General features: G+C 43.3%; 2 protein-coding genes across 3 annotated transcripts; one reads left to right on the top strand and one right to left on the bottom strand.

Annotated features, from left to right (window-relative positions):
- Nucleotides 1-166: 166 nt before the first annotated feature.
- Nucleotides 167-3,323, top strand: fkrp (fukutin related protein). Of its 2 annotated transcripts, XM_061073366.1 has the most exons (3): nt 167-234; nt 363-510; nt 1,162-3,323. In XM_061073366.1, exon 3 carries the CDS (start codon nt 1,278-1,280, stop codon nt 2,874-2,876), a length of 1,599 nt encoding a protein of 532 aa, XP_060929349.1. In that variant the 5' UTR covers nt 167-234; nt 363-510; nt 1,162-1,277; the 3' UTR covers nt 2,877-3,323. The 2 variants fall into 2 exon arrangements, with proteins under 2 accessions (XP_060929349.1, XP_060929348.1); XM_061073365.1 differs by having other exon boundaries at nt 185-510.
- A 1,866-nt stretch (nt 3,324-5,189) lies between these two features.
- slc1a5 (solute carrier family 1 member 5) lies at nt 5,190-15,225 on the bottom strand. The gene is made up of 8 exons (XM_061073614.1): nt 14,556-15,225; nt 9,606-9,648; nt 9,412-9,480; nt 9,157-9,323; nt 8,756-8,989; nt 8,336-8,530; nt 8,000-8,134; nt 5,190-7,638 (listed from the first exon to the last, which is right to left on the bottom strand). Exons 1-8 carry the CDS (start codon nt 15,077-15,079, stop codon nt 7,407-7,409), a joined length of 1,599 nt encoding a protein of 532 aa, XP_060929597.1. The 5' UTR covers nt 15,080-15,225; the 3' UTR covers nt 5,190-7,406.
- Nucleotides 15,226-16,807: the final 1,582 nt, after the last annotated feature.

Raw genomic sequence — 16,807 nt, forward strand, 5'->3', positions numbered from 1 at the left:
TTTTAACAGGAACAGGTGCTCTACTTGAGCCAAAGTTAGGATAGATTTAATCTGAGCAGGTGTTACACACTGAAAACAGAATGTGACAATATTTTATTTTATTTTGTAGTCAGTGGGGCTTTTATTCTGTAGGGGTAGAACCAGAAGTCTTCCTCTCGCTGCTCCTGTCTCTCTCACACATCATGGCCGGATCGCAGAGTCGGTTTCATGGCTGATCCAGTGTCAACTTACACTGTAATGAAATGTTGTTGAAGCGATCGAACTGTGGCTGTTTTACCTGTAAAATGCTGCAGAGTCGATTTCAACCACGACCTCAGATATGATCCAACAATGCAGGTTAACATCTGTGTGTGTTGCTGCAGCTCCAGCCTGGTTCTGCTCCTCTGCCACCACAGCTGACGGACATGGACCGACAGGAACCTTGCAGGTGAACGGACATCAGGTTATGAATCATGGTGAATGGAGGATTTGATCGTAATGCAAAGGATGAACAGAGACATTGATAATAAGGTGAGTTGTTGTCATTCTACCAGCTGTCTCCGTTCATTGGTGCAGCCAGTCATGTTTTATTTATAAAATGAACCCATGTATGGAGTTATTGTTGTTTTCACTTTTACATTTAACTGATTATGACAAGATATCAGAGTAGTTTTAAATGCCCTGTTTGCTTGCACAAACATGCATACTGTCGTGCAAGTACATACCTACATATATACATGCAAATATAAAAACATACTTCATTTGCACATACATGCATACTGTTGTGCAAGTACATACCTACATATATACATGCAAATATAAAAACATACTTCATTTGCACATACATGCATACTGTCGTGCAAGTACATACCTACATATATACATGCAAGTATAAAAACATACTTCATTTGCACATACATGCATACTGTCTTGCAAGTACATACCTACATATATACATGCAAATATAAAAACATACTTCATTTGCACATAGTTCAAGTACATATGTAAAAACATACATATACATACCTATACTTCACTTGCAAATACCTGTATACTGTCATGCAAATACATCATAAACCTACATATACTTTACTGGCATATACATCAATACTGTCATGCAAATACTTTCATATGCATGCACACAATCGCTACAAAATATTAATTGTCTTGTGTCGTTCCCAGGTTGTCGTCGACTCTCATCACTCCACTATGAGACTAATGGAGACTTAAGCTCGACGCTGGAGTTCTCTAATCAAATTTTGCTCCTGAGGGAAACTGGAAGGTAAACGCTGTTTGCCATGCGTATCAGTTTCTGCCAGGGCCTGTTATCTGGCGCCATCCTTCTCAACCTCCTCATCCTCTACTATGTGTCCCGGGCCCAGCAGCAAATGATGGAGAAGAGGAAGGAACTGGGTAGGGGTACCAGGAGGGCCGCCCTGCCGGCCTCTGGTCTTGGGGGGGGCCTAGGGTTACTTGCAGGAGCTGGAGGTGAGCCCGGAGTGGCCGGGGGAGAGGGACACAACCGTGCCTCACGTGTGACTGTTCTTCTGCGGGAGTTTGAAAACTTTGAAAATTACGTTGGGGATGTGGCCAATTCCTTCCTCCGCCAGAGACCTGAGCTTCCTTTCCTGGCTGTGGCGGACACGCCTCCGTACCCCCCCCTGGTGCTCTCAGAGGGGGCTCGGCTTCTCGTGCTCTCCCCCAGCCCAGACCAGCCTCCCCAGGCTCACAGGCCGGAGTTCCACGTCCAGACCGAGTTCGTCCTGCTGGTGCCTGACGGCGTGGAGCTGGAGCAGCCTCGGGCTATAGAGAGGCTGATCAGGGAGCTGGAGGGTGAGGGGGGGGGGCCCGTGAGGCTGGTGGCTGCACCGGTGCTGTCTCGATCTGCCGTGCAGTGTCTCCACCTGCGGGTGAACCTCAGAGAGTGGACAGCTACCTACTCCCCAGCGGCGTCTGGTAGCAGTGGGAGTGTGTGCACGGCTTTACAAGGAGATGCAGTCGTCCTCATCCGCACTGAGGATCTCTTCAACCTCTCCGTCCCTCTGGGGCGACCCCTCTTCTCCTCCCTCTTCGTTCAGACTGCCTTGAGGGGCTGGAAGGTCAAGCTGCTGGAGAGCCCCTGTTTCTCCGCAGGCCACCGGCCCCTCTTCAACTCCGCTCACAACCAGTGGAAGGCCGATACTCGACTGAAGGAGGCCACTGGGAAGCTCATGAGGAGCTTTGGTCTCAAGCGCCTCCTGCTGTCCGACGGGAAGGAGCAGTGGCACGGCTGCAGCAAAGAGACGCCTCGCTGCTTTGGCACCGTGCAGGAGGACACTCCCGACTACCTGTATCTGGATCGATGGACTCCTCCCTGCTGCCTGCGAGCGCTCAGGGAAACCACCAAGTATGTCATCAATATCCTGGAGAGCTCGGGGGTGCGCTACTGGCTGGAGGGGGGGACTCTGCTGGGCGCCATTCGCCATCAAGACATCATCCCGTGGGATTACGACGTGGACCTGGGCATTTACCTGGAGGACGTGCCCAACTGCGATCACTTAAAGAACCTGGACTCGGGCTCTCTCGTGGATGCTAACGGCTACGTGTGGGAGCGGGCGGTGGAGGGGGACTTCTACAGGGTCCAGTACAGCGAGGCCAACCACCTGCACGTCGACCTGTGGCCGTTCTATCCGCGCAACGGCGTCATGACAAAGGACACGTGGACAGAGCACAAACAAGACGTTGAGTTCCCAGAGCACTTCCTGCAGCCGCTGATCCCCATGACCTTTGCCGGCGTCACTGCCTACGGCCCCAACAACCACCGGGCCTTCCTGGAGCTGAAGTTCGGAGAGGGGGTGATCGAGAACCCCCAGTACCCCAACCCTTCCAAAAAGAGGCTGGACAGAAGCAAATTATGAGAGACTAAATATGTGGTACTGTATTTGTTTGTTACAACACTTGAAAAACAACATCATTTGTTTTTTTTTAAACAGCCTGAAAGATGATACCTGGAAACTCATGTGGTGCCTCAATGACTGACTGACAACTGTATCGACTGGAAACTGTATAATCACAAGTCTGGTCAGATTCTCTCGCTATTATCTAGAACCCGACCGATATGAACTTCTCACGGACATATCAGTATCATTGTTATGTTTGTCGAAAAGATACAATACAGACAATATGAGCATTTACATGGGCAATTGTTTATTTTGATTATTTCACTTTATATATTTTGGGTTATTTGTTTGTGTTTATTATTTATTTATAATAAAGTTCATGGTTAAACTGTATAATTTATTTTTATCGCAAGGGGTCAATAACGGCACAGAAATCATTGCCAATTTTTTGTTTTATATATATATATATATAAAATATAAAACATTATTGAACATCATTATTGGACATTTTATACTTCTACTACTAATGGTCGGGCTCTTCTATTATCAGTAAGTACATGTTAGGTCTATCGTTGGATTGTCTTTCATTCGTTGTGAGTGGCCAGTTTGTTGAGGGCATGAACATTTGAATACTGAACTTGAATACATCATTCTCAAGGGCATTGACATCAGTTCTATAAAGAGAAACCTACATAGTGCACTAAATCTGGACAGGTTGCACAGTTAGATATAAACACGACTGCTGTAAAGATTTTAATATATGACGTTATCTCCAGCAGGATTTAAGGTATTTAAGGAACTTCGCTCTGAAAGGTGTTTTATACGTTTCTTTACTGTGTTGCATTGTTTTGCACTGATTCATTCTATCTTCAGTTTGGCTCTGTTAATGAATGATTGTTATGTGTATGCGATGTCGGGACCGGACAACTATAGTGCGGTGAGTAAGTTAACCTGTGGTGAAATTTAAACACACCCATACATCCTGTTATCGTTGGCATATGGGGCGGATGACATGTTGCCCCATTCGACGACTGAATTTGTAAATCAGTGTTGAAACTTTGCTCAGTTATGTGTAACTACTGAGCATGTATAATGTATTGACTGAAGTGGAATTTTAATTCATGGAAATATTAAAATAAATAATTTAAAAAGAGATACAACCACCGGCTCCTGCAGGTTTCACACGATTCCTGTTGTGTTGTTACATGTGTGAGTTGAATCAAGTTGTCACTTCATTTCATGAACTGGTCAAATAAAGGCATCTGAACTGTCACATTTACTTTACTCGGATTTGTTTTGAAGACCATTGGAAAATATGAAAAGATTGCAACAGCTCCTGCAAATCTTTTTGACCACTAGGTGGCACACCATGCCTGAATGTTCTCCTTTGTAACTGCTAAGCTCTCTGCACCACATTGTTTTTCTCCCCACTGTCGACAGCATTGTGGGAGTTCCTCAACCACATGGCAGGAGCCCAGGTGCTGGAGGTTTTTATAACAGGACAAACAGGAATGTCAAGTTACAGCAACTCAGCTCTCTTCTCCGTCACAGACTGATCCCAGCAGTGTGGACTACTTCCCCTGTATCCCAGTCGAGCAAAATCACTGACATTAAGATATCCTTTCACTTGCAGATATCAGATTCCTCAGTGTATAATCAATGGTTAAACAGGATTGTTCATACTGTACATGGCCTGGTAACTTGATCTGTGTCTTTATGACTGAGAGGCCCCAGTATGTGTGGTTATTTTTGGAAGCAGGAACATAAAGGATCTCAGTCATTTTGAATATGTTTCCTCTCTTGCATTCTTCTGCAGAGTGACTTCAGGTATGCAGCCAGTGTAACTTGTGATTTTAATATACAATACTTTACTGTGATGAATTGCACTATAACTAAAAATACAACAAACTAAATTCACAAAGTAGCCAAAGCCCACATATTAGACCAGGAAAGACAATTGTTCCTGAGAATAGTCCAGATACTTCCGGATAGTTGATCATTGATGTGTGACACTAGGAACCTGTTCCTAAGGGCAACATTTTATATTAATGAGTAACATTAAAACACGATTGTAACCAAGAGACAAAACTAACAGCCACATTATCAAAACTAGATTATCACGTACTGGAGCTCACACCTCTGCTAAGGAAAATGGCAGAGGTCTTTTAATGTCATATATAATTCACCATTTCCTGATAAATTTACAAAATTGTAAAAAAAAAAGGCTCCACCTTGAAACATTAAGGAAAGCAATTCATTTTCTTCAGCTTGATCCACTCCTTTAACTGGATGTTCTCCAATTTCAGACAAAGGTGAAAACAAACCCTCATGTAGGTAAAAAAAGGCCTTTATTGTTTTAAAACCTACAGACAGTACATTCAGATTGTAACCTTATTTGAAACATAGCCCTACTGTAACAAAATCATTACCAACTACCACACACAGACACACACAACATGATAGAATCAGACGTCCATAGGGTCAAATATCTCAGAAAGGAATGATAACATCTTCACAACCCTGCACCAACACAGCTATGCTTTGGGGCAATGCTCCACATTTTAGCACTGATGACCAACAAGACTTTAGAAATAATAAGATCTTACTTAGGCTTGTGAGGAACTTACGGATGACCAATTTGGTTAATACCGCCAAACTCGTTCCTCATAAACTTAGCACCTAATATTTAGGACCATCATTCTAAACAGTTAAAGATGATTTGGATGGAAGAGATAAGCTTTTACTAGAGCAATTGTACAGTTTCTTCATTCACCAACACTTGACACTTTCTCCCACTGCCAAACTGCAAAAGTAAAATCCCCACATGGAAGCCACCGTGTGCACACACAGTCTAGACGTTCACCCACAAGTAGAAAATATGACAACAATGAACATAACAAATAAAAAATACCACTAACCAGTTAGACTTGAAGACTAGCAAACAATACAAATTTGAGTTACCATCATGTCAAAAAACTGCCCTCTTTGGAATTTGATGAGAAATAAATATGATTATCAAACAATTAAGAACCTTAAAGCCAAAACATCAACAGGTTGATATCAGGACATGATCACTCTTTCACCTCGAACAAAGTGACAGTCCACTTCAGCCGTTCTGACATCTTTGCATCGGAAGAGTTGTTGCTTTTACACCATGTCGTCACATCTCACTTTTTACTTGTACAAAATGTCATGAGGAGTTGATCGCACAGATTCCGTCAGTGACTCTGTGCGATATTTGGTTCCTTGGGGCGTAAAGATGTAGTTGAAGGACAGTCTCCAATCAAAAGAGTGATCCTGAGATCTAAAGTCACAGATGTTCTTCTGAGGTCAGGGTGCATGTGCGTGTCCATGTGCATTGACAAACTGGTCCTTCATTCATCTCTGGGATGTGACTGAGGTTATTATTTCATTTGGTGTGTGTCGCAGTATAAATATAATCTTAAAAACCGGTTTAGCAAGTGTAGTGCTTTTTTCTTGTACACAACAATTCGCCCGATATAAGCAAAGTCATGATAATAAAATAATAAAAAGCCTTGACCCAAATTCAAACTTTTTAAAAAATAAAATAAAAACATATTTGAGCTTGTCATAAATATCACAGCCATTTTCCTGCAGACTGTAAACTAATGTTCAGTTTGCTTTTGTCAAATCAGATACAAGAGAAATGGTTTAAATAGAGCATTAGTAAAAAATTTCAGGGAAATGGCTTCAATAGTTTATAATAAACTGCACAATGTTTGTTTATATTCTAAAGATACAGTATAATGATAGTTTAAATCATTTAAGCCTTACTGGATATTATCATACACACAGACAGACACACGCACACACTTACACACACAGACACACATGCACACATCGAAGGCTAAGGATTCCAGATAAGTAAATGAAGTGTCTTGCTAATGCAGACTAGGTCCAGCAAACTGTACAGTTGTCCTCATCAAATTTACAGTCAGAATTCTTGAGGATTTACACCAGGAAGTTGATATTAAAAAGGTGAATAGTCATAAATAGAGTAGTGATTAAAAGTAATTTCCTCAATGCAGTAAATAAGATGTGACAAAGCAGCAACAATTAGCCAATAAGTAACTGCATCAATCCAATTGTAACATTCCCTATAATTGTAACAGTAGATCGGACATTAGCTTCTACATCTTTGCAGGGCGTCACTGGTCACATGGTAACGGACTAATAGACTGAATAGAATTCTGACTTTAAAATTGACGAGGACCAACTGAATGCAACATCAGTGTGAGTGAATACAGCAGCCTGACAATGTGCATCAATGTCCCTCAAAGTGAAAACCCAAGTCATTGTTCAGAAAACCGCCTTTGATATTCCCCCTTCGGCACTTCTCAAAAACACGCCTCCACAGAGAAGTGTTGGGGACAGAGAGCTCTTGTTTGCATGTTCATCCTCTCTGTGTGCACTCCTTCCCTCGGGCAGGAAGTACCAAATATAATAAGATAAAAATTGAAAAAACTAAGGTTGCATCTTTCAGGAGTGTTACGTAAGTGAGGGGTTTCTTCGGTGACATCAGCTGGTTTACATGGCTGACTCTTTTTCAGTAGACAGCGGTCGCTTCTCATCATATCCCTCGTTTGGTTTTTCAATGAGCGGCGAGTGCTCGGGTGCGGCGGCCGACGGTTCGCATTCCATCCTGACCTCGCTCAGCTCGTTGCCTTCCTCTCTTTTGGCTGTACGGTCAACAAAGTTCTGCAGGAGACCGGCTCCGAAAGCATCACCTTCCACATTCAGCACCGTGCAGGTTCGGTCCCTGAGGAAGACAAAGCAGATGACAAACTATTTGAATATGATGATAAATATGATACAAAATGCATCACAAAGCAATTCAAACATTGTGTGTCGAAAGACTTCATCAAGGCATTTATGTTTTTAGTTAGCAAGATTACACAAACAGATTTCCATGAAACTCTGGAGAGGGGGTGGGGTATAACCCACGGAGGACCCCACTACATTTTGAAGTGGACACAGCCAGATAGAGGAATTCTCTCTCTGCTTTTAAACGTGGAAAGATACGCCACTTGCTCTCCAAGTGCCCTTCTACTTTGGAGTATGTTACAAATATATGTCCCGCTCTATACCCACATAAAATACAAAAAAGGTTTTGTACTCACACAAGCCAGTCAACAGCCAGGATGAGAGAGATGTCATGGGTTGGCAGGCCCACTGCTTCCAGGATGATAGCTAGGGTCAACACACCCCCGGCAGGTATACCTGCTGCTCCGACACTGGACGCTGTGGCTGTCACACTGAAGGAAGGGAAGACAGGAGGACATTGTAAGATGTTTGCACTGCATTTGCACAATCATTAAGCTGCAAATATATATATATATATATATACAGTATATCTTTATAAAGCATCTATATTTGTATACAATACAGCTGCAAAAGTGGTTGCAATATTTAGTCCTGTTGTGTGACTGTGGGTGTTTCAGTGGTTAAGGACTCACAGGATGGTGATGACTTGGATGAAGTTGAGGGAAACGTTGTTCAGCTGAGCAATGAAAACTGCGGCCACACACTGGAAGAGAGCGGCGCCGTCCATGTTGACCGTGGCTCCGATGGGCAGGATGAAGCGGCTGATGTGCTTGGAGACGCCATTATTTTCCTCTACACACTTCATCATCAGGGGAAGAGTAGCAGAGCTAAAACAAACAAGAAATAGGAAATGTGTAAGTGTGTGAAAGTGTTTTTTTTTAATTACTACAGGGAAAAGAAAGCACAAATACAACCAATCCATTTTTTACAACAGTGAACTTCTTTTCTTCATTGTTTATTTTGTTTATTTAGCTTATCTACACATATTGCTGTTATCAATCAGCCAGCCACCCATGGGTCTGCCTTGAGTAAACAGCTACGAGTTCAGTTACCTGGAGCTCGTTCCAAAGGCTGTGGCCAACGCGGTGAATATCCCCCACAGGAAGGTGTACGGGTTCTTCCTTGTAATGACGAAGTAGATGGCAGGCAGCACAAGTAAGCCATGGATGGAATGTCCCACAATGCAGCAGGCAATATATTTTCCTAGACTGGCAAACAGTGTGCCAACGTCCTCCATCTCGACGATCTTGCCAGCAACGAGGAACATGATACCAATAGGGGCATACCTTAAGAGAGGCAGGAGGATCGGGCAAGAGAGAGGGAGAGGGTAAGAAACAGTACAAACGCTGTCGATTGTAATTCTGGAGCACAGCATAAAGAAAGAGTTTCAAATGTATTTAACATGTATTTTTTCTAATCTCTCCTGATGCAGAAACATGCAGGTCTTCCTCACCACATGATCCAGGAGACGAGCACCATGGTGGCCTCGTTGAAGGAGTTGAAGAACTTGATGAGGATCTCCCCTTCCTCTCCCAGCTTCCTCAAAGCCACGCCAAACACAATGGCAAACACCACCAGACCAAGAATATTCATCCCGTCCTGGTCTGTTCCAAAGGGCACCTGAAGACAGACAGAACATGAGTAACACCGAACAATACAGGGCTTTATTTCCCAAAGTGCATCATATGTGAAAAACTGAGCCATTCACCTTCTCCACTGTGATGTTGGGGTTTCCATCGGTGCCATTCCTTGTAACCAGCTTGTAGCTGGTCGCATACTGGGTGGGAAAGAAAGGGATACAAAGTTAGTTTATTAAAACCAGTCATCTTATCTTAACATTCATTCTTTACAATTTCAAACTGTGATCATGTACAAACTACAGAATCCAGATCGGATACTCACTGATTGAAAGGCGGCAGACACCAGGTTGGAGGGAAAGATGTTTCTGTGGTGAGACAAAATAAAACAATACTTAAGTACACTTTCAATTCCTTTGCATATAGTAGTAAGAAGACATTACACACACCTTTTAAGTCCAAAAAGTTCATAATTGTTTCTGATAAACTCTTAGCTGTTAGCTTTTAAATAAAACAACTATTCATCACACTACTCCTACTATCACATACAGACAGAATCACAAGGTTGATCATGTGGAAATAGCTGAGAGAATTTAACCATTAATCCCCTTTGCCCCCATTTCTGATTGTCTGATTTTCTCTGCTAACGAGTACATGCATACACACACACACACACACACATATGTTGTGGGTACATAGGCCCAGCTGCACATTAAATCTCCTAAGAACTCATGAAACAAAAGTGTTCCTGATACTCAGCTGCCTGTAATGGATTTAGAGTAATAAGGAATTAACTTCACAAGCTCTTTGCAGCCATTCATTTGCTTTCATTGGAACTGTATTGCGTCCGGATTAAACACCATGTGACTGTGACAGGAGAGCATGCGACGGCGTGCCCCCGGATCACAGGCTGGATTCTGGTCATGTGAATTAGCGCCACAAGGAAAAAGAAGGAAAGGGAAGTCAGGCTTTCAAGCTAATGGTGAAGTCCATTTGGATATTCAAACGTGTTTTACGATGTGAATTACACGTTTGTGTCTTTCAATTGACTGGTGCAGTCTGACCGAGAAAATTAACTATTTCATGATTTCATTGATTTAATATAATCATGGGGATTATAATGATTTATGAACAGCTCCATACCTCCATACCAGACCTTCATCCATCACCGTGCATTTCCTTTCCCTCCGAATTCATCCATTAACACTTCCTTGTTATTTATTGCCACCACTTCAGTCCTGGCACAGGTTCAATCTAACAATACATCAATAGGTAGGTGTGTTTCCTTAATGACGGACTGCTGATTGTTTGAGGCCTGCTGCTCTGACGTCTGCCATGCTCTCTTGTTGCGTGTCCCGGAACTGGCAATAAATGAGGGAACGCCTATTGCATGTCTAGGTGGAATAATAAATGTTTGGTTTCCTGCCTGGCAACAAGATTCAACAGGATGGATGAAAATGTTTGTTCTATGTTGAGTTTAAATCCATTAGATGACAAAATACAGTCCACTAAGCTCCCTGCTGCCTCTAAAGGCTCCATTATACTACTACGAATCCGTTACGGACGGACCAACGGACAGATCGGACGGACACTTTTTCATTTTTACTTCTCCGTGTTGAAAACAATTCACCGCCAGAACAGTAGGTGGCGCAACGGAAGACAAGCTTGGAGAAGCCTACTCTGTTTATTTACTTTCTCCCCACTAACACACAGTGTAGGCTACGATGGCAACTAAATAAAATAAAGTGACACCCAGCAGGTCAAAATGCTGATGTAATCGTTTCTTAGCGCAGCGGTTCCCAGATCTTGTTTCCGAACTGTGTTGCTAATCCCACAGCTTGAAACTACACGAAGCTCGAAGCTAGACGGAGCTAGCTAGCTCCCCTCCCAGCTAATTTCAACCCCAGCTTCCACACACAGTCAGCAGGGACTCCCGACACTAGCTACTACCCAGTGTTTGCTTCTTGCTTCTAACCTGACGGTATTGTAGAAACAGTGTCATGATAGAAGTGGAATTAAAGTCGTGACGGCGGGTTTTTGCACTGTTACCACCGCAGTTAGCATGGTGGCTAGCCCGCTAGCGTAACCTGCTAGCGCCGTTTTGAAAGCTTGTTATAACCGTATGTGACCGTGCACACATGCCGTCAGTACTCTAACGAGCCACCGGTAGCTGGACAACTCCGCCGGCTTAACACACACGTCACATTAATCGTAGTTGTGTTTGTGTTTATTGTGAAGCAGGACGTTTAAGGTCCGGAAATGTGAAATCCGGAAATGACGTCGTAGGGAAATGATGTCGTTTGCGGACCAATTACAGCCAAGGGCTGTCCGTGGGGTCTCCGAAATAAAGACGGACAGTTAGACAAAAACGAAAAGCTCTCCGAGGCGCTCAGAGAGGGCGTTCCACGGCGGATAGGGCGGTCTTATCTGTCTGTATCCGAAAAAACGGACAAGTATAAAGGAGCCTTAAGACTTGGGATACGAGCAGGTAGTATGTAAACATTTGCCGAGAAGTATTTGTGTTATACAATTTGCATGGTGGCCGTAAGGGGGGACCTAAAGAATCAGACCCGCATGTAAGTTAGCTGGGTAATGTGATAGCTTTGTCTTTTTCCCACGCTAGATTTGTGTATTTCAGATCAATGGCACAGTAAAGACAACATTGAAAAGTGTCACAGTCATGCCCCCATGGAAACATTCCTGTTGAGTTGCAAGTTTTTGGCTGTTTTACATGTGGTCGAGGTGTGAGTATTGGTTAAAGTTGTATTTGCAGCAAGTTTCCTGTTTGTGTCGTTAAATTGATGAAGAGGTTTTCTCCACTTCTACGTGTTATGTCGGTTTGCAGATGATTTCTATAAGTGTACTGTGTTGAGTTCTCAGGGCCACATGTGCGATTGTATTTAAGGTCACTGCTTTCCTGGAACTCAGGGCAAACATGCATGGTCAATAATTCCACGGGTACCAAGCGCTGACCGATAGCAGTCGCCTGTATATGTCGTCTACTTGGTGTAAAGTGGGAAAACAAACAAGAAGCAGGAGATAAGAAGTGTCAACAAGGATGTGTGGGAGGAGCTCTGCTCAAAAGTCAAAACGTTCTTAAAGAGCGTGTGTATGACAAATAAAACATTAAACAGACTCTGAGTGTGTGTGTGTGTGAGAACAATGACTCAAGCAATTTTTACGCTTTGCTGAACAGCTCTTGGGACAAAGTCCCACTGTGTCTTTTTTGTTCAGAATTAACAGGACACCAACTGAGCGGGCTTGCTCTAATGAGTCGCGCGGGTTTCGCCTGCTGTCCTATTATGATAATGTGTGGTGTGCGACTGTGAGGCGGGGGGGGCACGTGTCCTGCACGAGATAAACATTACTGTCCTGAGCGTGCAGATATAGACATGTAATGGTTATCTAGCGTTCAGGGGCGTCGGTAAACAAAGAGTTTTTTTTAATGCAGGATAAGTCTGTTTATAAGTTAATGTCCACCTTTTGTCTGATTACACTTGTGTGTGTGTGTGTGTGTGTGTGTGTGTTTACTCTGGGCAGTTTTTTTTAAGAAGTGTTTCCAGGGATAGGTCACACTGCCTGAGGAAGAGGAGGGGGAGGAGGAGTAGGGGGTGAGAAATTCCATACTTTATGGTGCAAACTTCCAGTATTTAATGGAAAGCAGAAGCAAGGATTTTAAAATGAATTTTTAAAATAACCAGGCAGAATTGTGCAACGGACACTATGATTCACGATGGCATTGGACGACAGAATCTCGATATTGATCCTGAAGCCAAGTTTAAATCAATCTCAGTGCATGTAGTTGAAGTACTGCCTGTAAAACACATTTTGTTTGAATAAACAACTAAAATAATGTTATATCAGATATTGCACCTTATATCCAATTCTTCTTTTTAAGGCTGATCCAGATAACCTGAGCACGGACTAAACTCAAACCCTACTATTTAAAACAAGGCAGGAACTAAAGACAAACAAAGATTGCCCATCATTCAACCAGTTTTGTGAGATGTTCTTAACAAACCCGGGTGATGATGTGTCAGAGGATTTTGTCAAGTCACTATTTATGTCTCTGACTCAACTTTTCTGTGAACACTGTTGCCTCTTGCAATCTCTCAGAAGATCTCCTCATGAACGCCTCCTCTGTGACATGTTGACTTAAGTGATTTCCAAGAGCAATTAACAAGTTTAAGGCTGACGAGGCCAAACAATCTGATATCCTGACTCCCTACACTAGCAGCATATTAAAGGTTCAACATTATTGAACATTTATGAGGTATATATATTCTGAATAACAGATCTTCCTCAGATTTATGCAAATCTTCTTTCAGTGTTTGTCATTCCCTGCTCATAAAGAAGAGTTTAAAACCACAACATTCACTCAGGAGCAAACACTTTTTAAAATTTGAAATGATAATAATGGGACATTGATCTGAACATATGTATCTTAAAAACCATTTGGTCATTTCGTCCAGCTGTTTTTCAAACTAATAAAAACCCCTCTGAGAATCATAAAGTGCTCCCTCAGAGAACAAGAGCAGCCCTGTGCTCGTTTTGACACAACTCACACACACACTCACACACGTGCTATTGCCACATACCCCATGTGGTTGTGTTGTACAGACAGAATGTGCAGTACAACCACATTATTGACTGGTATTCCCTGGGTCTGTGAGGACCAGTACAAAACAGGATTCCTGGGAAATGCCTGTGACAAATGTCACTCTGACTCGGGAGCTGATGCAACTGTGTGCAGTCATTACAGCACACACACTACACACCGCACACACACACACACACACACAACTAAAAGGTGCATTAAAGCACACGTGGTTCACACTCAAGACTCTCAGACGTCTTCAAACTAAGTTTAGCGACTTTAATAGACTGATTCTATGAATTAAAAGTCATTGATGGACAATCCACACACTAGATGGTGTTGTACTGTACATAAATGTGTAGGATTCTATTACATGGTTTGACGTTTTCGCTTCTTTGGAATTACCGATCAGTATTTTATATCATGACAAAGGTAAAACTGCATAACCAATAACTTATTTTTGATATCTGTATTGTAATGTATGTTTTAAATGTTTGATATCTGTATGTATGTCTTCAATGTGGACCCCACTTAAAGTAGCTCTGTCTTAGGGTAGAGCTAATGGGGATCCTTCTAAATAAACAAATCCACAACTACACGTCGTCAGTGACTCGTCTCGTTGTGTTACCAGGTGAGAGAAGGACAATTGAGGACGTGTCCCTCGCTGTGGTGGCTCACCTGATGAGATCCAGGAAGGAGTCGATCACCTCCTTGGCCGCCGGCACGTCGTCACCCAGGCCCTGGAGCTTCGGCTTCTGCGTGGTCACCGACCCGGGGGAGATGATAAACGCCATGATCACCCCGATGGACGAGGCGATCAGGGTGGTGACGAGGAAGAAGAGCATGGCCCAGCCGCCCAGCTTGCCCAGGGCTTTGGGGTCCAGGCTGGCGGAGCCGGACACCAGGCTGCACACCACCAGCGGGATGATGATCATCTTCAGCAGCCGGATGAGCAGCTCGCCGGGGAAGCCAACGTAGATGACCTGGGTCCGGCTGAGCTCCGCGTTGCGCACACCGAGTCCGATGATGACCCCGATGATGACCCCGGCCACGGTGAGGATGACCAGCAGGTTGGCCATCACGATCCGCTTGACCCTCTGGGCCAGCGGCTCCGGGGGGCTCTTGCCCGGGCTGCTCAGGCCGTTGCTCAGCGGCTCTCCGTTCGATGTCTTCCCGTCCTCCATGTCGATCTTCTCAGCCATTACTCTCGGTCAAAAGTTTCCCTGAATCCACCCAGCAGCACAGACACCCGAGACAGTACACACAGACAGGCTGTCACTTCGGCTGGAGTCACTTTTAATTGACGGAAACAAGCAGAGCCTCCTCTTCCTCCGGGCTGGTAGACGATGCTGCTCCTATTTGGTAGTAGCCGGTCTTTTTCTTTCCCCCGGAGAGGAATCACCGGGCTCCTCCCTGTGACGCATGAGCTGGGGCGGGTCTTAGGTCTTACAGGCGGAGGAGATGACCGACCACATGTTCCTTTACATCATTAAAACACAAAACACCAGGTTTCCCTTTATTCAACCGCATTGAACAGGGCCGTGCTCAGGATTTTTTAGTAGTTTTTCCCTTGCTCTTGTTGTGGGTTAAGGGCAGAGGATGTCACACCATGTTAAAGCCCTATGAGGAAAATTGTGAATTGTGAATATGGGCTGTACAAATCAAATTGATTGATTGATTGATTACAGGAGTCAAGTTAAAAAAGAGCATAATTATTCATTACTACAGTTACTCTATTTAAATATTTATTTAACCAAGTACCCTTACACCCATGAGGAGGATAAATGCTAAATTACAGATCACTACAAAATTATTTATACACACAGAGAAGACGGTCTTGCATTGATTATTCCGACATTGATGCATTTATATGTTTTGTATATACAATAGTCAATGTATGGCGCGCAGGGTATGTGACGAACCATGTCTATGCATTTGAACACCTGCTAAAGAGGGCTTGTCAGGGAAAAGGTAGCCATGCAGAAAATGTGGTGGCTAGACATGATGCTAAAATATCATGGGTATGAATGCGGCCATCTTGGACATTTAGAGCCAAAGTTGCATTCAGGGGATGGAGGAAGCAAGGTCGGGTTGATGCACACGCTCGAGCAATCACAAGCCAGTCTCAGCTGTCAATCAGGATGTTTGGCCTTGTTTTTATATCATCAAATAAGTAATTAAAACCAAACTTTCTGTAAAAACAAACACTTCTTCATCAGTGTGAAAAGAACTACCTACAACAATAGGAACCATAATTACCATAATATTTCTGGATTATATACAAACGATTAACATTGAGGAGGCGGGATTTAGGATCTATACTGCAGCCAACCACCAGGGGGTGATTGAGACGCTTTGGCTTCACTTTTGGGCAGCACTTTCATGTCCTCCATCTTTATATACAGTCTGTGGGTTTGCCTATACAGCTGTGCAGACTGCCACTGGTCTTTGATGCAACCTCCCTCCTCTGCCTGCTTATTTGCTCTCCTCACAAGTACCAGCTCAACAAAGAATACTGTTATTGTTGTAGTTATAACATCAGTGGGGTGATGCGTGTGGAACAACAAGCAAAGCAATAACATTAATCTAACATCTGGGATACTTGGACGATTTTGCATGTGTCATTTCAACTGTGCCTGTGCTTGTAATTACAGTGGAGAGAGAACAGAATGGCGCCAGAGTAAAAGACACAGCATCCTCCTCTGTTCCTTCTGTTCATTCATTCCTAAATTTAAGTACGAGTCAAAGTTTGAGATGAAAACAATCAAAAAAATGGTACAACACAAGGACAGTAAAAACATAATACATCATACAGCAAGTAATACAAATAAAATACAATTATTAATGTAAATTAAATCAAAATAAATATTAAATAAAATATAGGATACATGATAAGATAAATCAAATCCGCTGCGATGAAACGTTGTGGA

Source organism: Limanda limanda, chromosome 6 (assembly GCF_963576545.1).
Source record: "Limanda limanda chromosome 6, fLimLim1.1, whole genome shotgun sequence".
NCBI lineage: Eukaryota > Metazoa > Chordata > Actinopteri > Pleuronectiformes > Pleuronectidae > Limanda > Limanda limanda.

Excerpts from the sequence above, each read along its gene's own strand:
- fkrp (XM_061073366.1), top strand. The coding sequence starts at position 1,278 with ATGCGTATCAGTTTCTGCCAGGGCCTGTTATCTGGCGCCATCCTTCTC.
- slc1a5 (XM_061073614.1), bottom strand. The coding sequence starts at position 15,079 with ATGGCTGAGAAGATCGACATGGAGGACGGGAAGACATCGAACGGAGAG. Across the intron at positions 9,649-14,555 it reads TCCTTCCTGGATCTCATCAG|AAACATCTTTCCCTCCAACC; the intron begins GTGAGCCACCAC and ends GTCTCACCACAG. Across the intron at positions 8,531-8,755 it reads GCCTTTGGAACGAGCTCCAG|CTCTGCTACTCTTCCCCTGA; the intron begins GTAACTGAACTC and ends TGTTTGTTTTAG.